Here is a 27,229-nt window from a genome sequence, read left to right as displayed (position 1 = left end):
TCACATGGAGAACTATTGTTCTACCCCACATTATTTACAGCTTGAAGTGAAACGACGTGGTCGCATAGTGATGCGGGTGTGGTTCTCCCAAGGATGCAGACGGCTTCGGACACAGCTTGCAGGTAGGAAAATAATTTATTGAAAATATAAATCGTACGGGGATCAAACAAAAGACGTGCACGTAGCACAAAAGGCAAAACAAAAGGACTAGCGTGGGAGCTAGAAGGAAAAAATAGCATAGCATGAAATCTAAGTCGTCATTAACAGTTGTATGGGAACAAACTAGGAAGCCAGAGCAAAGACTAAATAGCCCTCTGATTAGTGCCCGGGCAACAGGTGCGCGTCCCGAACACTAACCAGAGGCAGGTGCGTACAATCTGCCGTCATGGCAACAGAAACAAACTAAACTCAAGGTGCTGAAAACATGTGACTCAAACATAAACAAACTATGATCCGGGCAGCGGATTGTAACATGAAGAACACAAGCACTTGTGTATTGTAATACACTGTTTATTATTTTCCTTTTATATATATATATATATATATATATATATATATATATATATATATATATATATATATATATATATTTGTGTGAATGCTTCAACACATTCACACATATGGTTTTATACACCAACATTCATCTATTTATTCTTCTGTTTCTTCTTCTTCTTCTCCTTCTCCTTCTCCTTCGTCCTCTTCTTCTATTTCTTCTTCTTTTATTTCTTCTTCTTCTTCTTCTTCTCCTCCTACTTCCTCTTCTTCTTCTATTTCTTCTTCTTCTTTCTTCTTCTATTTCTTCTTCTTCTTCTTCTTCTCCTCCTACTTCCTATTCTTCTTCTATTTATTTTTCTTCTTTCTTCTTCTATTTCTTCTTCTTCTTCTTCTTCTATTTCTTCTTCTCCTTCTATTTCTTCTTCTTCTATTTCTTCTTCTTCTTCTTCTTCTATTTCTTCTTCTTCTTCTTCTACATCTACATCTTCTTTTCTTCTTCTTCTTCTCCTATTTCTTCTTCTTCTTCTATTTCTTCTTCCTCTCCTTCTTCTTCTATTTCTTCTGCTTCTCATTCTCCTTCTTCTTCATCTTCTCCTTCTTCTCCTTCTTCTATTTATTCTTCTTCTTCTCCTTCTCCTTCTTCTTCTTCTTCTCCTCCTTCTTCTTACTTGTACTGTGCAATCCACTAATAAAAGTCCCAATCAATCAATCAATCTTCTATGCCTTCTTCTTCTTCTATTTATTTTTCTTCTCCTTCTTCTTCTTCTTCTCCTTCTCCTTCTTCTTCTATTTCTTCTTCACCTTCATCTTCTATTTCTTCTTCTTCTTCTTCCTCTTCTTCTGCGCTCTACCTTCCACATTTCACCCGATTCAAACCGTTCCAACTTCAAACTGTTCAGCCTATTCGGGAATCGCGGACAAATTCCAAAAATTCCCAGATTTCCCAGAATTCCGGGTTTTCCGGGACATATTTCCGATTCAAAATGAATTGGCCATTTTTCAAACTTCCACCATTTCCACATTTTTCAACCGATTCAAACCTTTCTACCTTCAACATATTCCATTTATACTGGACACAAACTATCATTTTTTTCAAAGTTAAATTTTTTTTTCCAGGAATTCCCAAAATTCCAGGAATTCCCAAAATTCTCGTTTTTCAAACCCTTTTTTCTTTCGACTACTCCTTCCACATTTTTCAACCCACTTCAATCTTTTCCACTGTCCATATATATATATATATATATATATATATATATATATATATATATATATATATATATATATGTATGTGTGGGGAAAAAAAATCACAAGACTATTTCATCTCTACAGGCCTGTTTCATGAGGTTCCCTCAATCATCAGGAGATTTTAATGGGAGCATTCACATACCATGGATTATATAGGGCACAGAGTGGGTGGGTACAGGCTGGTGTAGGGGCGTGGTGATTGGCTCATGTGTTACCAAGGAGGTGTTTCCGTCTGTGGCGGCATGCTGTTACAATTTCGCTGCGCTTGTTGAGGGATGACAGGTCTGGACGGTAAATAATAAACAGTTTCTCTTTCAAGCATAGGTTGCATCTTTTATTACCACTATTGTAAGGTGTGCTGGATGCAAGAATTTGCCATGTTATTGAATATTCAACATTATTGTCTTTGAGGTCTCAAATGTGTTTGCTGAGTTCTGTGGTATTCCGCAGGTTTTGGTTCCTGAAAGAAGCCTTGTGATTGTTCCATCTGGTTTTGAACTCTCCCTCAGTTAATCCTACATATGTGTCGGATGTGTTAATGTCCTTGCGTGTTACCTTAGATTGGTAGACAACTGATGTTTGTAAGCACCCCCCGTTGAGAGGGCAATCAGGTTTCTTTCGACAGTTGCAGCCTTTGTTGGTTTTGGAGTCGCTCTGTCCGGGGGCCGACGGCTCATTTGCAATTGTTTTGTTGTGGTTTGAGATGATTTGTCGTATATTGTTCATGCAGCTGTAGCTCAATTTAATGTTGTTCTTGTTGAATACTTTTCTTAGGGTGTTGTCTTTGGGAAAGTGTTTGTCAATCAGATTGAGGAATTTGTGTCCAATGTTAGTTGAGACGTTTTTGCTGTATGGGGGGTTGTACCAGATGATGTCGTTTCGTTTTCTGTTCTTTTTCGGTTGGTTTCCTGGCGTGGGTTCATAGGTGAGGGTGAAATTGTATCCGCTTTCATCAAGGGCTTTTTGGTACGGGGGGGTTGCTTGGTCAAATTCAGCTTTGCTAGATGACAGCATCGATAGCCTTTTATTAATTCCGGTAGGTATTCTTTTCGTGGTGGTGGGTGGGTGGTTGCTGTCATGGTGCACGTATTGGAGTGTTGTGTTGGGTTTCGTGAATGGTTGGTAGCTGTTATTTCTCAGGTTGAAAGTGACGTCAAGGAAGTTGACGGTTTGCTTGTTGGCTTCAATCGTGATCCGTAGGCCGTTCTCTTTGAAAATTTGGCATATGCGCTTCTTGGTATTCTCGCTGCTCCTTGCCGAGGCGCGACACACTGCCAGTCCGTCATCACGGTAAATACCAAGGTTCAGATTGAGGCTGGCGAGCTGGGAGAGGAGGAAACTCCCAACGAGTTCACACATTTCTGCTCCGTCGAAACTTCCCATAGTGACGTCAAATGTTGCATTGTTCTTTTTTTGCCATGGTGTACTGTTGTGGATGAGAATGGAGTTTTTTGCGTGGATGATGATGTTTCTTTCGTTGCCTGTGATTGAGTCGTAGTCTGAGGCGAAGTCTAGTGCTTGAGTCAGTAGGTCTTGCGTGATGGAAGGGTAAAATTCTTCGATATCAAAGGAGATAAAGTTGTGCTGTTGTTTGTCTTGGATGTTGTTGAACCATTTGATTACTGCTGCTGTATTTCTCCATTGGTTGAGTGGTGTTTTGTCCTTGATTTTTGTGTTGACTCTGTCCAGGATTATTTTGCTGATTTTTCCTATTTCAGATTTAGTTGGGTTTATTAGTCGGCATGTTGGGTTATTTGCGAAGTTGGGTTTGTGGTCCTTCAATGTGATGAAGGCTTCCTTGTTGGCTGTGGCGTCCACCCTGTCCTCAATGTCCAGTTCAGCCGCGATCCTTTTATTTTCCAGGTGGATGTTCTGTAAGGTGTTGGGTTGTGCTTTTTTGTATGATTTGGTGATGCTTCTGTCCAGTAAGGTGTGATGTTCTGGTATGTCCATTCTGTAGAAGTTTGTGGTTTTATCGGCAGCTATGATGAGGTTGTTTACTTTCTTGATGCGCTCCTTGTCATTTTTCAGCTTGGTGAGGAGTGGGTTGCGGATTGGCTTGAATTTGACTGATTGTATCATTTTGAGCATGTCGTTCTCAAAATCCTTTAGTTCCTCAACTGTGGGTGGGTTCTTGGTAGATTTGAATCCGTAAGTTTTCTTTTGCGTTCCTTTTGTTTCAGGGTGGAGGAAAAAGTGTGCTTTCCACCGCATCCTTCTTAGGAAGTGTTCCGTCTTTTCTATGAGCCTTAGCTTGTAGTCATTCTGCGCGGGTATGGGAATGTTCTTCGTGGAGTAGTCGATGTTGAATTTTTCCATTTCTGATCGTCGTACAGTGCTCAACAAATGTCAATTTGGAGCGGAGTATATGTCTTAATAAGGTTATCCAAAAAATAGTGCTCGATACCGTAGTAGAGCGCAATATATGTATGTGTGGGGGAAAAAAATCACAAGACTATTTCATCTCTACAGGCCTGTTTCATGTATCTCTGTTGCTGCAGCAGCAGAGAGTTTATTCTGTCTTGACACTTTGTATTGGTATTTTGCATTACATTATTCCCAAATGATCATGTTTACAGTGATTGATTTAATTTTACAAAATTGGGTTGGAAAGCTAGACTAAATTTAGACTTGTATAATACTGTATAGCCACTGTCCATCTGATTGTCTAGTGAGCTAACATATATTACCCCCCAAACCCCACTACACAATCTGGACTGTGGTCCTAACTCTTACCCCTGTTGGCTTTTACAATATTTATCATCATCATTTATTTCAACTTTGTTATTCAAGTATGACATTTTTAAATGTAATTAATTTCATTGACAAGCAATTCTATTATGGTCATACTCTTGTTTGCAATTTCAGTACTATTGAAGATCTTTGCTCCTTCTCAACTCTGTGGTAATATTCTTTTCACAAAATACAACCAATAGTACGTCAATGTTAAATCTTACTTGTGAAAAGTAATCCTCCGATTCCTATTTTCAACAGTCCGCTCATTTGAGCAGGAAAACGCTGAACACCATCTTTGTTTTCTACCTGTCAACTGTCAGTTTAGGCTGCTCGCCGGCTCCTCATCACCACTTCAAGATGGCGGCCCAACTTCTCGCGTCACAGCAGCCAATTGCTGCGTCTACTTAAAACATGTCTATGGATTCCCACATCTAACCTGTAGGGGGCGACAAACTTATGTCTCCACGCAAGAAAAAAGCGACAACCCCGGTGACGTCATCACTTCGTGCACTGACGTTGTTTGTTGTCGCATATAAACCTGACAGCTGCTTCCTGGTAAGAAAAACAAACATTTGGTAATTATTATGAATATACCGATTCAAATGTTGGCACAAGCTGCTGTTTGAATTGATATTTTGACGTAGGAAGTGAGTCACTTATTGAATGCTAACTAACTAATACCGTTTTTGATTGATTGATTGACACTTTTATTAGTAGATTGCACAGTACAGTACATATTACATTATATATTTGTATATATTTATACAAATACAGTACATATTCCGTACAATTGACCACTAAATGGTAACATCCGAGTACGTTTTTCAACTTGTTTAAGTCGGGGTCCACGTTAATCAATTCATGGTACCAGTAGTTGAGTAACTGAGTAGTTTAATGTGGCTTTATTAGGGACCGCAATGTCCCTTTGGGACAGAGGACCCTATTGTAATTGTAAGGTTTTATTATTATTATTCCGCCGCCTCTTTGAGCTGTAATTTGACCCCCTTAACATGCTTCAAAACTTCACCAAATTTGACACACACATCAGGACTGGCAAAAATTGCGATGTAATCAAAAAAATCTAGCCCCAAAACTCAAAATTGCGCTCTAGCGCCCCCTAGGAAGAAAACACAGACAAAACGGCCTGTAACTCCCAGTAGGAATGTCGTAGAGACATTAAACAAAAACCTCTATGTAGGTCTCTCTTAGACCTACATTTCATACACTGACATCTTTCAGCAAAAATTAACAGGAAGTTTGCAATTCCCCCTTCAAAACAAAAGTTTAGTAAAAACAGTCACTTTTGCCTCTTTGAGCTGTCATTTGACCCCCTTAACATGCTTCAAAACTTCACCAAATTTGACACACACATCAGGACTGGCAAAAATTGCGATGTAATCAAAAAAATCTAGCCCCAAAACTCAAAATTGCGCTCTAGCGCCCCCTAGGAAGAAAACACAGACAAAACGGCCTGTAACTCCCAGTAGGAATGTCGTAGAGACATTAAACAAAAACCTCTATGTAGGTCTCACTTAGACCTACATTTCATACACTGACATCTTTCAGCAAAAATTAACAGGAAGTTTGCAATTCCCCCTTCAAAACAAAAGTTTAGTAAAAACAGTCACTTTTGCCCAGTGCCGGCCCAAGCCTCCATGGGGCCCTAAGCAAAATTTGATTTTGGGGCCCTCTATTTCTGCCAATAATATATAAATAATATATAAACTCATTGCGGCTCTGGCAGTGTTGTTTACATTATCCTATTGTCAGCCTGGCATGTCTTTACAAATGACATGTCATTTATAAAGATATGGGGGTGGCCCAGTTAAGAACATAAATAATACCAATGAATGAACGAATGATGTCCAGAGTGCCACATATGGTTCCTAATCTTAAAATGTAGAAAACATTCAGCTACAAGAGTGGCCTGGGGTTGAACAGTCCAAGTGATAAAGCTTTGTATTTACAGTAAAAGTGTCATCTTGTCTCATCAGTCTTGTACATATTAGTCTTTAATTACTAGTTTATATTTTTAGTTAATTGTTCATATTTAATGTTTACTTTGTACAAAGAGAGCGCAGTCTACTGAAGTTAAATTCCATGTGTGTTAAACATAACTGGACAATAAAGCTGATTCTGATTCACTTTATTATTTTTGGTAACAAAAACCTGAAACAGCAATGTGCAAAAATGTTGACCTAAAATTGTGTTTTTGTACAATAATATATCTTTGATCATTTAGAAATCATCAGTCAGAATCGTACATGCAAAAAATAAAAAATAATAATTTTTTGTTAATTGCTTTTGGGGGCCCCCTGGTGGCCGCGGGGCCCTAAGCAAGCGCTTAGTTCGCTTATGCCTTGGGCCGGCTCTGCTTTTGCCTCTTTGAGCTGTAATTTGACCCCCTTAACATGCTTCAAAACTCACCAAACTGGACACACACATCAGGACTGGCAAAAATTGCGCTCTCATAAAAAAAAAAACCCAACCCCAAAACTCAAAATTGTGCTCTAGAAAACAGACACAGCTGCTCCTAGGAAGAAAACTCAGACAAAACTGCCTGTAACTTCCAGTAGGAATGAAAACAAAAACCTCTATGTAGGTCTCACTTAGACCTACATTTCATATATTGACAACCCCTAGCAAAAATCAACAGGAAGTTTGCAATTCCCCCTTCAAAACAAAAGTTTAGTAAAAACAGTCACTTTTGCCTCTTTGAGCTGTAATTTGACCCCCTTAACATGCTTCAAAACTCACCAAACTGGACATACACATCAGGACTGGCAAAAATTGCGCTCTCATAAAAAAAAAACAACAACCCCAAAACTCAAAATTGTGCTCTAGAAAACAGACACAGCTGCTCCTAGGAAGAAAACTCAGACAAAACTGCCTGTAACTTCCAGTAGGAATGAAAACAAAAACCTCTATGTAGGTCTCACTTAGACCTACATTTCATATATTGACAACCCCTAGCAAAAATCAACAGGAAGTTTTCAATTCTCCCTTCAAAACAAAAGTTTTGTAAAAACCGGTCACCTTTTTTTAAACATTATCTCCTCTGAGCACGTTTGTCGTGTCGGCTTCAAACTAGCACAGGAGAGAGATTGAACCCTTCTGATTAAAAGTTGACGAAAGAGTTTTAATTACCGTATTTTCCGCACTATTAGCCGCACCTAAAAAACACAAATTTACTCAAAAGCTGACAGTGCGGCTTATAACCCGGTGCGCTTTATATATGGATTGATATTAAGATTCATTTTCATAAAGTTTCGGTCTCGCAACTACGGTAAACAGCCGCCATCTTTTTTCCCCGTAGAAGAGGAAGTGCTTCTTCTTCTACGCAAGCAACCGCCAAGGTAAGCACTCGCTCCCATAGAAGAGGAAGCGCTTCTTCTTCTACTGTAAGCAACCACCCGCCCCCGTAGAAGAAGAGGAAACGCGCAGATATTACGTTTCATTTCCTTTGTGTGTTTACATCTGTAAAGACCACAAAATGGCTCCTACTAAGCGACAGGTTTCCGGTTCATGAGAAGACGCAATCTCTCCATCCGCACACGGACTACTATTTCACAGCAACTGCCTAAAGACTTTCAAGAAAAGCTGGCTACTTTCCGTGCATATTGTAAAAACAAGATAGCTGAAAAAAAGATCCGGCCAGAGAACATTATCAACATGGACGAGGTTCCACTGACTTTTGATATTCCTGTGAACCGCACTGTGGATACAACGGGAGCACGTACGGTGAATATTCGCACCACAGGGAATGAGAAGTCGTCCTTCACTGTGGTTCTAGCTTGCCATGCTAATGGCCAGAAACTTCCACCCATGGTGATATTCAAAAGGAAGACCTTGCCAAAAGAGACCTTTCCAGCCGGCGTCATCATAAAAGCTAACTCGAAGGGATGGATGGATGAAGAAAAGATGAGCGAGTGGTTAAGGGAAGTTTACGCGAAGAGGCCGGGTGGCTTTTTTCACGCAGCTCCGTCCATGTTGATATACGACTCCATGCGCGCCCACATCACGCTGGTTTTTAATATATTATTAAAGTTTGACTGACCTATCTGACTGTTTTTTTGACATTCCTTTTAGCGCAGTTAGATGCGGCTTATAACACGGGGCGGCTTATAGGTGGGCAAAGTTTTGAAATATGCCGTTCATTGAAGGCGCGGCTTATAACTCGGGGCGGCTTATGGTGCGGAAAATACGGTACTGCTCCGGTTTGGATTTTATGTGCCGTCAAAGTCGGTCCCGTCCATCGCTGCTTGCAGCTTTAATTTGTTTTTGTTTTTTTTACCTTAGGTCATGTTAAATGAACTCTTGTATGCTATGACAGACGTCATGGGCATGTGTGGGTAAATTATTAATACACAGCTAGTAAGACCTGATGACTGGACTTTGCTTAGACCTCTCACTATTCTTAAAGCTATACAACATGTGACCTTGCTAAAACATTTCTCTTCAATCCAGGTGTCCTAACAATGGAGAATGGTAGCGGAGAGCAGACACTTCATCCAAAGGCGGTCTCTCAAAGCCAGCAGCCGTGTCGCTTCTTCTCTCAAGGAAAACGCTGCAACTTTGGTTCCAAGTGCAGATTTTTACACATCAGAGAGAATTCCAGATTTGACCTCGAAGAAACAATCAGGACTTCCTATCAGGCGGAGAGCACGTCACTCCCACAAGTGGGGTTCGGCGGCGATGTGGAGAACACGCATCCGCTCACAACCAAGCCCAAGGCGTCCACAGGTTCCGGACGCCGCGCCTGTCGGTTCTTTTTATCAGGGAACTGCACGATGGAGGACAGGTGTCGCTTCTGGCATCCACCTCAGTCGCTCTCAACGAGTGACAATGTCCAATCTGCAACCCAGGCCACCTTTGAGCAAAAAAGAGCGCCGGCGCCTCGACCGAATATCCTCCAGGAGGTCAAGCTGTGTGATCTGACGGAGGACGTGGCCGCGCAGCTACGGGAGACTGAGATCAAGCAGCTGAAGAGACGTTTCCCCAAAGAGCGTCTAATAGTCCAAGAACGAAGCGACGGAAAGGTTACTTATTACAGGGCAACTGTGGAAGCGTCGGACCCAGACTGGGTGAATATTTACAGTTTGGCTGACAGTAAATGAATGCATCTCCTCTCTAAATATATGTTTATGCTTTCTGCAGCCTTTTGACCTGAAAGAAATTGACATCATGGTGAGCTTTCCGGACGCCTACCCTAAGGAGGTAAAGAGCAGTACTATAGTACAAAAGCAGTGAAGTTGTCACGTTGTGTAAATAAAAAGAGAATACAATGATTTGCAAATCCTTTTCAACTTATATTCAATTGAATAGACTGCAAAGACAAAATATTTAATGTTCACACTGAGAAACTTAAGTTTTTTTTTTTACAAATAATCATGAACTTAGAATTTAATGGCAGCAAAACATTGCAAAAAAGTTGTCACAGGGGCATTTTTATATGGCGTCACATTAGTGCCAAAAATCCGAGCGCATAAAAACTGTTATCGCGCGCTGATTCTCCACTTTGTGCGCGCGCGCGACACCCTTTTGCGCGCGCAAAAAGGCACCACGCGCGCGCGCGGTGCCTTTGTGCGCGCGCGACGCCTTTCTGCGCGCTCTCTGTGTACTCCTGGCATCTCTCCTCGCGCTCTCATGTTTCTTTTTGGCACTTTGGGGGCGGGTATGCTTAGACGGCCCCTTCTTTCTGATTGGTCAGGCGAAAAATGCTGACAAATGCTCAGAGCCAATCAGAAGTATAGCAGGGCGGGTCATCGTCAATATGTATCAAGATTTACGGAGGAAGAAGTGGATAAAAAAAATGTCGCGCGCTGATGAAGGTTATTTCATACCACATAAACACAATACAGGGTAATACAAAATGTGACCCAAATAAATAATAAGACAACAAACACCATAATCACATCTTTCAGCCAGAACTGGTCCACCAGCGATAACATTCAACCATAACATTATTTTATATTTTCACTTCTTCTTGAACATTTGTTTTCTAATTTATGGAATTTCTTTTGATTCAGCCATAAAATTAATGAAATAATCTTTGAATTTTGTTTTTAAAATGTTAAAAATAGCTTTTAATAATGTATTCTGAAACAGTTTAAAATAATCAGAGAACTGACTAACACTGACCCTACACAACTATGTTGCACAATTATGTCTTTTTTTTTTTTTAAAGCGAAAGAGGTAATTTCAACAGGTACAGCATCCTATGTCATATCTACATGTAATAAGATTTGTAACAAGGCAAACCGTTTGTAAATTGGTGGAAAATCGAGCAAGTTATGGTAATTTAATTAGTACATGTACCATTGACATCAATGTAATGATTGAGGCTAGATGTCCGAGGTAAGATGGCTACAACGTTGCTACACTGGAGAATCATTGGTCATATGAAAAATTCTCACAGCCAATCAGAAAGGAGGGGCCGTCTAAGCATACCCGCCCCCAAAGTGCCAAAAAGAAACATGAGAGGGCAAGGAGAGATGCCAGGAGTACACAGAGAGCGCGCAGAAAGGCGTCGTGCGCGCGCAAAAAGGCACCACGCGCGCGCAAAAGGGTGTCGCGCGCGCGCACGAAGTGGAGAATCAGCGCGCGATAACAGTTTTTATGCGCTCGGATTTTTGGCACTAATATGACGCCATATTTTTACCACTGTGTTACATGGTCTTTCTTTTTAACAACACTCAGTAAACATTTGAGAACTGAGGAGACACATTTCTTTAAGCTTTGTTGGTGTAATTCATTCCCATTCTTGTTGTGGTATTATATGCTTCATATTGCTCCGCACATTTTCAATGGGAGACAGGTCTGGACTACAGGCAGGCCAGTCCAGTACCCGCACTCTTACTATGAAGCCACGCTGTTGTAACACGTGGCTTGGCATTGTCTTGCTGAAATAAGCAGGGGCGTCCATGATAACGTTGCTTGGATGGCAACATATGTTGCTCCAAAACCTGTATGTACCTTTCAGCATTAATGGTGCCTTCACAGATGTGTAAGTTACCCATGCCTTGGGCACTAATAGATTAGATTAGATTAGATTTATTGGTCCCCTTGGGGAAATTCATTGTCACTGCCGTACATTTAAACACTAGACATTACACATCACACACAAAAAAAAAATAACAAAAAGACATCATACATGACTCACACACATTTACAGGCTTGTCAGACAGGTCGGCCGGGCCTGCTGTTAAGGGCGGCTATAGCTGCAGGGATCAGGCTTTTCCTGAGGCGGGCCCTACGGAATTTGATTGTTCTGTACCTGCGCCCTGATGGTAGTGGGATGATGTATTGGTGTAATACACCCCCATACCATCACACATGCTGCCTTTTCAACTTTGCGCCTATAACAGTCCGGATGGTTCTTTTCCTCTTTGCTCCGGAGGACACAACGTCCACAGTTTCCAAAAAAAAAATGTTAAAATGTGGACTCGACTGACCACAGAACACTTTTCCTCTTTCCATCAGTCCATCTTGGATGAGCTCTGGCCCAGCGAAGCGTTTCTGGGTGTTGTTGATAAATGGCTTTGGCTTTAATTAGTAGAGTTTTTACTTGCACTTAACAGATGTAGTGACAAACTGTAGTTACTGACAGTGGTTTTCTGAAGTGCTCCTGAGCCCATGTGGTGATATCCTTTATGCACTGATGTCGCTTTTTGATGCAGTACTGCCTGAGGGATCGGAGGTTACTGGCATTCAATGTGCAGTGATTGCATGCAGTGATTTCTCTAGATTCTCTGAACCTTTTGATGATATTACGGAGCGTAGATGGTGAAATCCCTAAATTCCTTGCAATAGCTGGTTGAGAAATCTTGTTCTTAATTAATTTGCTCAGGCATTTGTTGGCAAAGTGGTGACCCTCGCCCCGTCCTTGTTTGTGAATGACTGAGCATTTCATGGAAGCTGCTTTTACAAGAAAGTTTGATCATATTACGCCTATACTGGCTCACCTGCACTGGCTTCCTGTGCACTTAAGATGTGACTTTAAGGTTTTACTACTTACGTATAAAATACTACACGGTCTAGCTCCGTCCTATCTTGTCGATTGTATTGTACCATATGTCCCGGCAAGAAATCTGCGTTCAAAGAACTCCGGCTTATTAGTGATTCCCAGAGCCCAAAAAAAGTCTGCGGGCTATAGAGCGTTTTCTATTCGGGCTCCAGTACTATGGTATGCCCTCCCGGTAACAATTAGAGATGCTACCTCAGTAGAAGCATTTAAGTCCCATCTTAAAACTCATTTGTATACTCTAGCCTTTAAATAGCCCCCCTGTTAGACCAGTTGATCTGCCGTTTCTTTTCTTTTCTCCTCTGCTCCCCTTTTCCTTGAGGGGGGGGGGCACAGGTCCGGTGGCCATGGATGAAGTGCTGTCTGTCCAGAGTCGGGACCCGGGGTGGACCGCTCGCCTGTGCATCGGCAGGGAACATCTCTGCGCTGCTGACCCGTCTCCGCTCGGGATGGTGTCCTGCTGGCCCCACTATGGACTGGACTCTTACTATTATGTTGGATCCACTATGGACTGGACTCTCACAATATTATGTCAGACCCACTCGACATCCATTGCTTTCGGTCTCCCCTAGAGGGGGGGGGGTTACCCACATATGCGGTCCTCTCCAAGGTTTCTCATAGTCATTCACATCGACGTCCCACTGGGGTGAGTTTTTCCTTGCCCGTATGTGGGCTTTGTACCGAGGATGTCGTTGTGGCTTGTGCAGCCCTTTGAGACACTTGTGATTTAGGGCTATATAAATAAAGATTGATTGATTGATTGATTTTATACCCAATCATGGCACCCACCTGTTCCCAATTAGCCTGTTCACCTGTGGGATGTTTCCAAATAAGTCTTTGATGAGCATTCCTCAACCTTCTCAGTCTTTTTTTGCCACTTGTGCCAGCTTTTTTGAAACATGTCGCAGGCATCAAATTCCAAATGAGCTAATATTTGCAAAAAATAACAACATTTTCCAGTTCCAGTCTTTGCAGTCTATTCAATTGAATATAAGTTGAAAAGGATTTGCAAATCATTCTATTCTCTTTTTATTTACCATTTACACAACGTGACAACTTCACTGCTTTTGGGGTGTGTATAGTATGACAACATTGTGGTCATGAATTTCCAGTGATGTTTGAATTCTTGTTAGATTTTCACTCTGGATATTCCATTGGATCAAGATCTGCCTTTAGTGATGGGAAGGTAGTGAAAGCACTTCTTCAGAATTCAACGTCTTGGGTGAGCTGACAGTTGTGCTATGGCTCGGTAGGCACGTGCAGCAAGCGTCGCTGGAGTGGCTCCAAGCAAAGCACGCCACCAACCAACTCCTTGGCAAAGTCGAGCTGCTCTTCCGGCCTTTTCTCCGCTGGCTCGATCGCAGTTTGGAGAAGCTTTTCACAGAAGGAGCCAGACAGGTGAGCGGCGCTCCACAAGCACGTGACGTCCCCACCTTTCTATAGCTCTTTTGCTCTTCTTACAGTTGAAAAAGGACATTGATTTAGAAAAAGCCGGGCTGCAGTTCATACCGTATCAGGAGCTTCAAGCAGCAGCGTGTGACAAATCAAGCGACCATCATTCATCAGAGGTCGCGGATGAGGAAGAGGAAGCCGGTGATGAAGGCGACAGGGTGGTGGAGGAAGCACCAGGTGGCGAGGAAGAACGGCAGGAAGAGGAGGACGCGACTCACCTGGTGGAAAATATAAAGATCAGTGACGTCCGCAGAGGCACAGAAGTGAGGCTCCTTGGCTTGCGACTGGGAGAGAACACGGCAACTGTGGTCGGCCAGTACATCACTGTGTGTCTGCAGTGCAACAGGTCAGTCCACAACCTTACCTTTTATACACACCTGCACAGTCCAATACTAGAGGAATCTACACTTTTACCAAATAAGAACAGCTCTCAAAGCCATTTGTCCCATGAAAAATCAAGGAGAAGAATGGCTACTAGTGATGGGTTGATGAGGCGTCATGAAGCGTTTCGACACATTGCAAAACTGTATTGATACTGTGTCACTAAATACTGACATCTGCTGGACATTAAAAATCCCTACAGGCAACCTATGGACCGACTCAACTGACACTGATTTGATGCCCTAGTACAGGGGTCACCAACCTTTTTGAAACCAAAAACCACTTCTTGGGTACTGATTAATGCGAAGGGCTACCAGTTTGATACACACTTAAATAAATAAATATATTGTCATTTGTAAGTTACACGTAAGTGCGATTTAAACAAGAATAGCTAAATAAATAAATTTATATGTATAAAAAAAATGGGTATTTCTGTCTGTCATTCCGTCGTACATTTTTTTTTCCTTTTACGGAAGGTTTTTTTGTAGAGAATAAATGATGAAAAAAACACTTAATTGAACGGTTTAAAAGAGGAGAAAACACGAAAAAAATAAAATTTTGAAACATAGTTTATCTTCAATTTCCACTCTTTAAAATTCAAAATTCAACCGACAAAAAGAAGAGAAAAACTAGCTAATTTCAATCTTTTTGAAAAAATTAAAAAAAATAATTTATGGAACATCATTAGTAATTTTTCCTGATTAAGATACATTTTAGAATTTTGATGACATGTTTTTAAATTGGTTAAAATCCAATCTGCACTTTGTTAGAATATTTAACAAATTGGACCAAGCTTTATTTCTAACAAAGACGAATCAGTATTTCTTCTAGATTTTCCAGAACAAAAATTTTAAAAGAAATTCAAAATACTTTGAAATAAGATTCAAATTTGATTCTACAGATTTTCTAGATTTGCCAGAATAATTTTTTTGAATTTTAATCATAGTAAGTTTGAAGAAATATTTCACAAATATTCTTCGTCGAAAAACCAGAAGCTAAAATATTTATTATTCTTTACAATAAAAAAAAAAAAAATTTTTTTACTTGAACATTGATTTAAATTGTCAGGAAAGAAGAGGAAGAAATTTAAAAGGTAAAAAGGTATATTTGTTTAAAAATCCTAAAATCATTTTTAAGGTTGTATTTTTTCTCTAAAATTGTATTTCTAAAAGTAATAAGAAGCAAAGTAAAAAATAAATGAATTTATTTAAACAAGTGAAGACCCATCCATCCATCCATTTTCTACCGCTTATTCCAAGTGAAGACCAAGTCTTTAAAATATTTTCTTGGATTTTCAAATTCTATTTGAGTTTTGTCTCTTTTAGGATTAAAAATGTCGAGGAAAGCGAGACCAGCTTGCTAGTAAATAAATACAATTTAAAAAATAGAGGCAGCTCACTGGTAAGTGCTGCTCTTTGAGCTATTTTTAGAACATGCCAGCGGGCGACTGATCTGGTCCTTACGGGCTACCTGGTGACCGCGGGCACCGCGTTGGTGACCCCTGCCCTAGTATATACAATAATATAAACCAAGTCATTGTATTTCATTTAGGATTATTTCAAATCTTCATTTAAATAAAAAAATATTTGTATCTTTTTTAGATACAGTCAATAAATAATGTGAACATGTATCATAACATGGAAATCTAAGAGAACGTGTTGTGGATGATTGTGGACTGGGAATTTTTTTAATTTTATTTTTTTAAGTTTAAGTTAAGTTTTTCCGACGTATTACATTTTAGACGATTTCTCTTCTTAGTTATTATTTCTCCGGCTGTAGAGAAGAGCCGCTCACAGGGCACAGAGGAGGCGTCAGTGCGACACAGTTCACGTATCGGTCACGTGACCAAAACAGCTCATGATCGGTCACGTGACTTTCTAAAAGCGGTACGCGCACCGACACAGGGTTTCGCTCTATGAGCTCGACGCATGCGCCGATGCATCGGTGTTGCCGGACCCATCACTAATGGCTACAATGTAAATCTCAAACAAGGTGAAGCTAAATGTAAATCAGTTTTTATACATAATCTGATGACAAATGTGAATGTAAATTTATAATAATATAAATACTATTTTTAATATTTTCATTTTTAGTATTTTTTGTTATTTAAATAACATTTTTATTTCCTTTTTTTTTTTTTTATTCAACCCTCTGGTGACATTTGGTTATCTAAACCAGTGTTTTTCAACCACTGTGCCGTGGCACACTAGTGCAGTCTGGTGTGCCGTGGGAGATTATCTAATTGTACCTATTTGGGTTAAAAATGTTTTTTGCAAACCAGTAATTACAGTCTGCAAATGATGTGTTGTTGTTGAGTGTCGGTGCTGTCTAGAGCTGGGCAGAGTAACCGTGTAATACTCTTCCATATCAGTAGGTGGCAGCCACTAGCTAATTGCTTTGTAGATGTCGGAAACAGCGGGAGGCAGCTGTAAAAAATGTGTCTAATGCTTAAACCATACTTGCCAACCCTCCCGAATTTTCCGGGAGACTCCCGAAATTCAGTGCCTCTCCCGAAATCCTCCCGGGACAAATATTCTCCCGAAAATCTCCCGATTTTCAGCCGGAGCTGGAGGCCACGCCCCCTCCAGCTAAATGCGGACCTGATTGAAGACAAGTCTTTTTTCACGAAAGGAAGAACAACTGGGTGACAAGAAATAAATCATCCAGACTAGAGATCAATTGTATTATGTTTATCTTACCTACAAATAAATATATTTATTAATAATTTAAAAAATAAATCAATCAATTTTTACTATATTTTGCTAAAAACATCAAAATTTATTGTATTTTTTCTGACTCCTTATTACATACAGGCATTAAAATTATACATTAAAATAAACATTTTTGAAATAATTAATTCTAAATTATCCTAATAATTCATTTAAAATGACCATATTTAATTATTAAAATAATTGCTTGTTTATCAACAACTTTAGCATTTTATTCATTACATTTTGAAGCTCTCAGAAGCCAAGTTATGTTATATTCCTTAATATTTATTTATGCAAGTTTGAAGTATCAATTATCTAAACACAGTTTTGTTTGCATATTTTCAGGATGTGTATATATATATATATATATATATATATATATATATATATATATATATATATATATATATATATATATATATATATATATATATATATATATGTATGTATGTATGTATGAAATACTTGACTTGGTGAATTCTAGCTGTCAATATACTCCTCCCCTCTTAACCACGCCCTCAACCACGCCCTGCCCCACTCCTGACCACGCCCCCACCCCCTACCTCCCGAAATCGGAGGTCTCAAGGTTGGCAAGTATGGCTTAAACCAAAAATTAGATTATTTTTATTCAAAATCGCTGAATTTTCACATTTGCCGTTCAAATACTGAGAAGAGACGGTGCGGTGAACAGCAGCCAGTTGAGGCACGTCACTCAGTGCCTCAACATGGATTGCGCAATGACTCGGCTAACTGCTGGCCTGCTGTGCAGTGAGACCGTATTGCTATATGAATTATATTATACATTTCCATAGTTTAGTTAGCTGAGGTATATAATGTACAGTGTATTTTGTCAACAACTGTATGTGTGTAACGTATTTCTTGAGCTGAGCAATCATAAAACTGCTGCGAAGACGCACCGTGGGAGGCTCGCAGTAATCCCGCCTCCTTGTGCCGGTTAATGCACCCCCGCCGTAGAACGCACCCCCCGACGGGAGCGCCACACCGACCAAAGCCCACACCCAAATCCCCCACGTGCAAAACCGAACCCACTCAAAAAAGTCACCCAACAAGAAGCCAAAAAGTGCAAAAACAACAATGCTCGCGTTGGAGGAGCCGTGAACGACCGCAGGGCCACAACATTAGGTACACCTGCAGACTGCAGCACGGATTTCATATTTCATTCATTCACAACTCCTCCAACACGAACATTATTGTTTTTGCACTTGTTGGCTTCTTATTAAATATATTTTTTAAATAGAATCAATCTTGCACGTGGAAAGTTTAAGTGTGGGCTTCAGTTATAACACTCCCGTCAGGGGGTGCATTCTACGGCGGGAGTGCATCCAGCACAACCATAATAATGTTTTTGTTTTTTTATTAAATGTGCTTTTTTGTGTGCAACAGTTTGTATGTGTAAAGTTAAAGTTAAGTTAAAGTAGCAATGATTGTCACACACACACTAGGTGTGGTGAAATGTGTCCTCTGCATTTGACCCATCCCCTTGATCACCCCCTGGGAGGTGAGGGGAGCAGTGGGCAGCAGCGGCGCCGCGCCCGGGAATAATTTTTGGTGATTTAACCACCAATTCCAACCCTTGATGCTGAGTGCCAAGCAGGGAAGAATGCTGGTATGAGCTTTTAAACATAACCCGTTTACCTTGAAAACATTTTTTTACCTTGAAAATAATTTTTAACGTTGAAAAAAAGTTTACCTTGAAAACATTTGTTTACCTTGAAAATCATCTTTTACCTTGAAAATCATTTTTTACCTTGAAAAAAAAAATTGACCTTGAAATTTTTTTTTTACCTTGAAAAAAAATTTTACCTTGAAAATTTTTTTTTACCTTGAAAATCATTTTTTACCTTCAAAATCATGTTTTAACTTAAAGATTTATTTTTTATTTTTTTTATTTTAACTTTTTTAAATTTCTTTTAATTTTTGTAAAAAATTTTAAACTTGTTAAAAAATTTTAAATTTGAAAATTTTTTAAATCTTTAAAATTTTTAAATTTTTTAAATTTTTAAAAAAAAATTAAATTTTTAAAATATTTTTAATTTTTTTTTTTTAATTTTTTAAAATTTTTTAATTTTTTTAAAAATTTTTAAAAATTTTTAAATTTTTAATTTTTTTTAAACTTTTTTAACTTTTTATTAACTTTTTTAAAAAAAATGTTTTAAATTTTTTTTAAATTTTTTTAAATTTTTAAATTTTTTTCAAATTTTTTCAAATTTTTTCAAATTTTTTCAAATTTTTTCAAATTTTTTCAAATTTTTTCAAATTTTTTCAAATTTTTTCAAATTTTTTCAAATTTTTTAAATATTTTTAAATATTTTTAATATCTTTAACTTTTTTAAACTTTTTTTTAACCCTAACCCTTTTTTTTAAAACTTTTTTTAACTTTTAAAAAAAATGTTTACCCTAACCTTAACCCTAACCCTAACCCTAATCTTAACCCTAACCCTAACCCTAACCCTAATCTTAACCCTAACCCTAACCCTAATCTTAACCCTAACCCTAACCCTAACCCTAATCTTAAACCTAACCCTAATCTTAACCCTAACCCTAACCCTAATCTTAACCCTAACCCTAATCTTAACCTTAACTCTAACCCTAATCTTAACCCTAATCTTAACCCTAATCCTAACCCTAATCTTAACCCTAACCCTAATCTTAACCCTAACCCTAATCTTAACCCTAACCCTAACCCTAATCTTAACCCTAACCCTAACCCTAATCTTAACCCTAACCCTAACCCTAACCCTAATCTTAACCCTAACCCTAACCCTAAACCTAATCCTAACCCTAACCCTAATCTTAACCCTAATCCTAACCCTAACCCTAATCTTAACCTTAACCTTAACCCTAACCCTAACCCCTAACCCTAACCCTAACCCTAACCCTAATCTTAACCCTAATCCTAACCCTAATCTTAACCCTAACCCTAATCTTAACCCTAACCCTAATCTTAACCCTAACCCTAACCCTAATCTTAACCCTAACCCTAACCCTAACCCTAATCTTAAACCTAACCCTAATCTTAACCCTAACCCTAACCCTAATCTTAACCCTAACCCTAATCTTAACCTTAACTCTAACCCTAATCTTAACCCTAATCCTAACCCTAACCCTAATCTTAACCCTAACCCTAACCCTAATCTTAACCCTAACCCTAACCCTAACCCTAATCTTAACCCTAACCCTAACCCTAATCTTAACCCTAACCCTAACCCTAACCCTAATCTTAACCCTAACCCTAAACCTAATCCTAACCCTAACCCTAATCTTAACCCTAACCCTAACCCTGATTTTAACCCTAACCCTAACCCTAATCTTAACCTTAACCCTAACCCTAACCCCTAACCCTAACCCTAACCCTAACCCTAATCTTAACCCTAATCCTAACCCTAATCTTAACCCTAATCTTAACCCTAACCCTAACCCTAATCTTAACCCTAATCCTAACCCTAACCCTAATCTTAACCCTAACCCTAATCTTAACCCAAACCTTAACCCTAATCTTAACCCTAACCCTAACCCTAACCCTAATCTTAACCCTAACCCTAACCCTTAACCTAACCCTAACCCTAGCCCTAATCTTAACCCTAACCCTAATCTTAACCCTAACCCTAACCCTAACCCTAGTCTTAACCCTAACCCTACCCTAACCCTAAAAAAAATGTTAATTGTTAAAATTGTTTTAAATTGTTTTAAATTGTTTTAAATTGTTTTAAATTGTTTTAAATTGTTTTAAATTGTTTTAAATTGTTTTAAAAAATTTAAAAAAGTTTAAAAAAGTTAAACATTTTTTAAAAAATTTAAAATAAAAAATAAATAAAAATAATAATTAAAAAAAAGTATAAAACATTAAAAAACATTAAAAAAAATTGTTTGAGCTATTCAGGGACAAAAGACCTCGGTAGCACGGCAAGCAATGGCGGCAGTTTGTTCCCGCAGACGAGCGAGCTAAACCCCCTGGATGTCTTGGCTCACACCGTCCCTTATGCCACCGAAGATGATCAAGAGAAGAATATCATTGAAGCATTGAAGCTTAAGGAAGGCTATGCAGAACAAAACTAAAACTAAACTGGCTACAAAGTAAACAAAAACAGAATGCTGGACAACAGCAAAGACTTACCGTGGAGCAAAGACAATGTACATCCGAACATGACATGACAATCAACAATGTCCCCACAAAGAAAGATAAAAACAACTTAAATAGTCTTGATTGCTAAAACAAAGTAGATGCGGGGCATATCGCTCAAAGGAAGACATGAAACTGCTACAGGAAAATACCCAAAAAAGAGAAAAAGCCACCAAAATAGGAGCGCAAGACAAGAACTAAAACACTACACACAGGAAAACAGCAAAACACTCAAAATAAGTCAAGGTGTGATGTGACAGGTGGTGACAGTACACCTACTTTGAGACAAGAGCTATATTGATGCATGCTTGGTTATGCTTTAAAGTCATATCCAACAATTGCGAAAACGACTTTTTACTGTCAACTGAGTTTCGTTTTTTAATGATTTCTGCTGGTGGTGTGCTTCAAACGTTTGAGTGTTGTTAAAAGGAAAGGCCATGTAACACAGTGGTGAACATGCCCTTTCCCAACTACTTTGGCACATGTTGCAGCCATGAAATTCTATGTTAATTATTATTTGCAAAAAAAAAAAAAAAAGTTTATGAGTTTGAACATCAAATATATTGTCTTTGTAGCATATTCAACTGAATATGGGTTGAAAATGATTTGCAAATCATTGTATTCCGTTTATATTTACATCTAACACAATTTCCCAACTCATATGGAAACGTAGACTGGTTTGCCTGTAGTCCAGACTTGTCCCCCATTGAAAATATGTGGTGCAATATGAAGGCTAAAATACCAGAAGGGAGACTGTTGAACAACTTAAGCTGTACATCAAGCAAGAATGGGAAAGAATTCCACTTCAAAAATGTGTCTCCTCAGTTCCCAAATCTTTACTGAGTGTTGTTAAAAGGAAAGGCCATGTAACACAGTGGTAAAAATGCCCCTCTGACAACTTTTTTGCAATGTGTTGCTGCCATTAAATTCTAAGTTCATGATTATTTGCAAAAAAAAAATCAGGTTCTCAGTGTGAACATGAAATATATTGTCTTTGCAGTCTATTCAGTTGAATATAAGTTGAAAAGGATTTGTTGTATTCTCTTTTTATTTACCATTTACACAACGTGACAACTTCACTGGTTTAGGGTTTGCACATATGAACTAGTGGTGAATGTGTGCAGGTGTAAGGTGACAGCAGACCTGGGGCTGAGTGGAAAGACCACCTGCACAGCTCAGTGTGAGAAGTGCAATGCAAGCATCAGCGCTGCGTTCAGACCCTGCATGCTGCACCACTACAGCGACGTCTTGGGATACCTGGACCTCCAAAACGCCGTTCCCGCCGACCTCGTGCTTCAAGAGTGCCACCTGGCCGTGGGCTGCCTCAGCTGCTCCGAGGACAGCTCCCTGCAGGTGACTGGATCGGTACCCACCCCCCTCCAAACAAAACCATTTTCTGACATAGATTTGCATTGTTTTTTTGTCTATCAGAACCTTTGCTACGGCCAAACAAAGGAGGTGAACTGTGAGAAGTGCCACAGCAAGTTAAGTCTCTTGGCTGAGAGCGCCAGGTTCCAATACATCCAAGCACGCAGCAACAAGACAGGTCAGCTATCCAGAAGATTAGCAACGCTTTAACAGTCGGACTGACTGGAAATGCACTAGGGTTGTCCCGATACCAACGTTTTGGTACCGGTACCAAAATGTATTTTCAATTAGTTTTCTAAATAAAGGGGACCACAAAAAATTACAATATTGGCTTTTTTAAACAAAAAAAATCTTAGGGTACATGAAACATATGTTTATTATTGTAATTTAGTCCTTAAATAAAATAGTGAACATACTAGACAACTTGGAACCCTCAAGTTGCTGGCACGGCCACTCTACCAACCGAGCTATACCGCCCCACAAGATAACGTTCTTTGCAATAGTTCCTTGAAATGTTTCCATGACATACTGTTGTCCCCATACCAATACTTTGGTACCGCTACCAACATGTATTTTAATACTATTCAATACTTTCCTAAATGAAGGGGACCACAAAAAATGTCATTATTGTTTTTATTGTAACAAAACCTACATGAAACATATGTTTATTATTGTCATTTAGTCCTTAAATAAAATAGTGAACATACTAGACAACGTGTCTTTTAGTAGTAAGTAGACAAACAAAGACTCCTAATTAGTCTGCTGACGTATGCAGTAACATATAGTGTCATTTAAACACCTATTATTTTGTCTACATTATGAAGGACGAACTGTAAAAATGTATTATTAATCTACTTGTTCATTTACTGTTAATATCTGCTTATTTTCTGTTTTAACATGTTCTATCTACTCTTCTGTTAAAATGTAATAATCACTTGTTCTTCTCTTCTTTGATACTTTACATTAGTTTTGGATGATACCACACATTTAGGTATCGATGCGATACCAAGTAGTTACAGGATCATACATTGGTCATATTCAAAGTCCTCATGTGTCCAGGGACATATTTCCTGACGTTATAAACATAATATGAATTTTTTAAAAAGGAAAAAAGATTTTGTGACGATAAAAAATATGGATGTAATCATAGTAGTATCGACTAGATCATGGGTCGGCAACCCGCGGCTCCGGAGCCGCATGCGGCTCTTTGATCACTCTGATGCGGCTCAGCTGCATACTTGCCGACCCCCCCGGTTTTCCCGGGAGATTGTCGGATTTCTGTGCCTCTCGCAGAAAACTTCCAGGATTAATATTATCCGATTTTCACCCTTACAATAATAATAAGGGCTTACAATAATAATAAGGGCGTGCCATGATGGTACGGCATTTAGCACACTCTACAATTGTATAAACAGCGTGCAAGCCCAGCTACTTGTTAAGTGCATCTTCTGCATGCACATGTTAGTGACAGCAAGGCATACTTGGTCAACAGCCACACAGGTTACACTGACGGTGACCATATAAAACAACTTTAACACTCTTACTAATAATGCGCCACACTTTGAACCAAAACCAAACAAGAATGACAAACACATTTCGGGAGAACATCTGCACCTTAACACAACATAAACGCAACAGAACAAATACCCAGAATCCCATGCAGCCCTGACTCTTCCAGGCTACATTATACACCCCTGCTACCACCAAACCCCGCCCCCACCCCAACCCTGCTCCCCCACACATCAACCCCCCCCCCCTCTGTGCGTCGGTTGAGGTGGGCGGGGTTTGGTAGCGGGGGTGTATAATGTAGCCCGGAAGAGTTAGGGCTGCATGGGATTCTGGGTATTTGTTCTGTTGTGTTTATGTTGTGTTACGGTGCAGATGTTCTCCCGAAATGTGTTTGTCATTCTTGTTTGGTGTGGGTTCAAAGTGTGGCGCATTATTAGTAAGAGTGTTAAAGTTTTTTATACCGCCACCGTCAGTGTAACCTGTGTGGTTGTTGACCAAGTATGCCTTGCTGTCTCTTACGTGAGCAAGCAGAAGCCCCACACAACGTATGGCTGGGCCGGCACGCTGGTTGTAGTGGGCGCTAAATGCTGTACCATCACGGCACGTGCGAGAGAACAATTGCCTTGATATTCGTAGTCTGCCGGAAAAATCGGGAGGGTTGACAAGTATGACGCTGTCAAGCGCCATACATATAAAACCCGCGGGCCGCACTGACATTCAATTTCATATTAAGGTGTGGGTCGCGTGTCTGAGATCCTTGGTTTATATGTAGCACAAAGCAAGAAAAAAAAACTATGTATGCAGTGTTATTTCGTTTTAAATTTCTAAAGATTTTTGTGGCTCCCATTGTTTTCTTTAATTTGTGAAACTGGTCAAAATGGCTCTTTGACTGGTAAAGGTTGCCGACCCCTGGACTAGATACTCTATTTGTACTTGATATCATTACAGTGGATGTCTGGTGTAGATCCACCCATGACATTTGTTTACATTGTGACGCCGGTGAGCTATTGTATCCTCCTACGGTGTGTAGTGAAGCATGTTTAGCTATTCCTCGTCCTCCAGTGATAATGATACTTGTAAGAAACCTACTTTATTTGTCGCCATGGAGGCGAGGATTAGTGATTTAGAAGTAGCTAAAACACTGCCGACTGTGGATGGACGTTGGCTGCCAACTAGCTAGCCATGTCTTAAAGCACCTCTTCCCATACTTGCCAACTTTGAGACCTCCGATTTCGGGAGGTGGGGGGGTGGGGGCGTGGTCAGTGGTGGAACAGGGGCGTGGTTGAGGGCGGGGCGTGGTTAAGAGGGGAGGAGTATATTGACAGCTAGAATTCACCAAGTCAAGTATTTCATACATATATATATATATATATATATATACATACATATACATATACATATATATATATATATATATATATATATATATATATATATATATATATATATATATATATATATACATTCTGAAAATATGCAAACAAAACTGTGTTTAGATAATTGATACTTCAAACTTGCATAAATAAATTTTAAGGAATATAACATAACTTGGCTTCTGAGAGCTTCAAAATGTAATGAATAAAATTCTAAAGTTGTTGATAAACAAGCAATTATTTTAATAATTAAATATGGTCATTTTAAATGAATTATTATTATAATTTAAAATTAATTATTTCAAATATGTTTATTTTAATGTATAATTCTATGGCTGGATGTAATAAGGAGTCAGAAAAAATACAAATAAAAATACAATTAATTTAGATGTTTTTAGCAAAATATAGTAAAAATTTATTTTTTTATTTTTTAAAAATTAATAAATATATTTATTATTAGGTAAGATAAACATAATAATACAATTTATCTCTAGTCTGGATGATTTAGTTCTTGTCACCCTGTTGTCCGCCCGTCATAAAGAAAAGGCTGTCCTCACTCAGGTCCGCATGGAGCTGGAGGGGGCGTGGCCTCCAGCTCCGGCTGAAAATCGGGAGATTTTCGGGAGAATATTTGTCCCGGGAGGTTTTCGGGAGAGGCGCTGAATTTCGGGAGTCTCCCGGAAAATTCGGGAGGGTTGGCAAGTATGCCTCTTCCTGAGGGTGTTTCAGCGTTATAACTTCACCTTTATCTTTACTTTTTACACCAAAATGCGTCCATTCTCCCTTTTCTGTCTACACACTGCTTGTAAGTACTCGGTGTGTGTGCGCTGCCGAACATGCTCCTCTGCTCGTACAACCAGCAATGTCATGACGTGGCGACGTGCCGTCATGCCTGTTGAAAAAATAAAATTGGGAACTGGTTCTTTTCAGTATAGTGTATATAGTACCGGTTTTGATTCATCAGTACCACGATACTATACTAGTACCGGTATACCGTACAACCCTAACATGCACAAAAGGCCTTTTAAGACTGAGCGCTGTATGAAATATGCTCATGCTTATTATTGGGGTTGTGATGTTTCTACATAAACATGTAGTTGTTTTTTTTGCATGCAGGTCCAAATGCTTCTTCTGTTCATTTGAAGACCGTAAGAGATCCTGCCGTTCAAAAGGGGAAGCCTCTACCCGAAAAAGGAGCGTGCAAACATTACAAGCAGAGCCATCGCTGGCTAAGGTATCAGCGTGACTCTTATCTCGCGTAACGTTACAGAGTCATGAAGTGCGTCTGCCTGTCAAGGTTTCCATGCTGCGGCCGGGCCTACCCCTGTGACGTGTGCCACGACGAGGACCAGGACCACCCCATGGAGCTGGCCACCCGGATGATCTGTGGCTTCTGCGCCAAAGAACAGGTCAGGCTTACGGCGTCCTCGCCGGGAAGACGTCGCCTGGATTCTCACGTGTGGTTGGTTTTTGCAGCCGTACGGCAACGGGAAGCCCTGCGTGACCTGCGGCAGCATGATGACCAGAGGAGCTCACACCAGCCACTGGGAAGGTGGACTGGGATGCAGGAGCAAAGTCAAAATGTCCAGGTATTTTACAAAAGGCATCGTATCAAAATTAGCGTTCGATTGATTTTGCGTTTTGCTTTTCTTCCCAGAAATGATCGGCACAAATACGCCAACAGCAACAAGACTATTTCCAAGAAGGCCAGCGAAAAGAAGTAGAACTATTATGTCTAAATATGATTCATTCAAAGAATTTGTCATTTTCCTCCAATAAATCATGTTGTAATGAT

At 39.5% G+C, this 27,229-nt stretch overlaps 1 protein-coding gene across 2 annotated transcripts; it reads left to right on the top strand.

Moving 5' to 3' along the window:
* Positions 1 to 23: 23 nt before the first annotated feature.
* LOC133612177 (uncharacterized) lies at positions 24 to 27,229 on the top strand. Of its 2 annotated transcripts, none has more exons than XM_061969343.2 (12): positions 24 to 122; positions 8,944 to 9,560; positions 9,634 to 9,693; positions 13,633 to 13,685; positions 13,753 to 13,897; positions 13,963 to 14,297; positions 22,309 to 22,537; positions 22,616 to 22,730; positions 26,551 to 26,668; positions 26,732 to 26,843; positions 26,911 to 27,023; positions 27,092 to 27,229. In XM_061969343.2, the coding sequence occupies exons 1-12, from the start codon at positions 71 to 73 to the stop codon at positions 27,156 to 27,158; spliced, it is 2,016 nt and encodes a 671-aa protein (XP_061825327.2). In that variant the 5' UTR covers positions 24 to 70; the 3' UTR covers positions 27,159 to 27,229. The 2 variants fall into 2 exon arrangements, with proteins under 2 accessions (XP_061825327.2, XP_061825329.2); XM_061969345.2 differs by lacking the exon at positions 24 to 122 and adding an exon at positions 4,918 to 5,031.

The sequence above is a fragment of the Nerophis lumbriciformis genome, linkage group LG10 (genome assembly GCF_033978685.3).
Source record: "Nerophis lumbriciformis linkage group LG10, RoL_Nlum_v2.1, whole genome shotgun sequence".
In the NCBI taxonomy this organism is placed as follows: domain Eukaryota; kingdom Metazoa; phylum Chordata; class Actinopteri; order Syngnathiformes; family Syngnathidae; genus Nerophis; species Nerophis lumbriciformis.
This window is presented reverse-complemented; position numbering and strand designations above follow the sequence as displayed.

Coding starts and splice junctions, on each gene's coding strand:
- LOC133612177 (XM_061969343.2), top strand. CDS start 71: ATGCGGGTGTGGTTCTCCCAAGGATGCAGACGGCTTCGGACACAGCTT. Junction 13,686..13,752: donor CTGCCTTTAGTGATGGGAAG/GTAGTGAAAGCA, acceptor ATGGCTCGGTAG/GCACGTGCAGCAAGCGTCGC. Junction 14,298..22,308: donor GTGTGTCTGCAGTGCAACAG/GTCAGTCCACAA, acceptor GAATGTGTGCAG/GTGTAAGGTGACAGCAGACC.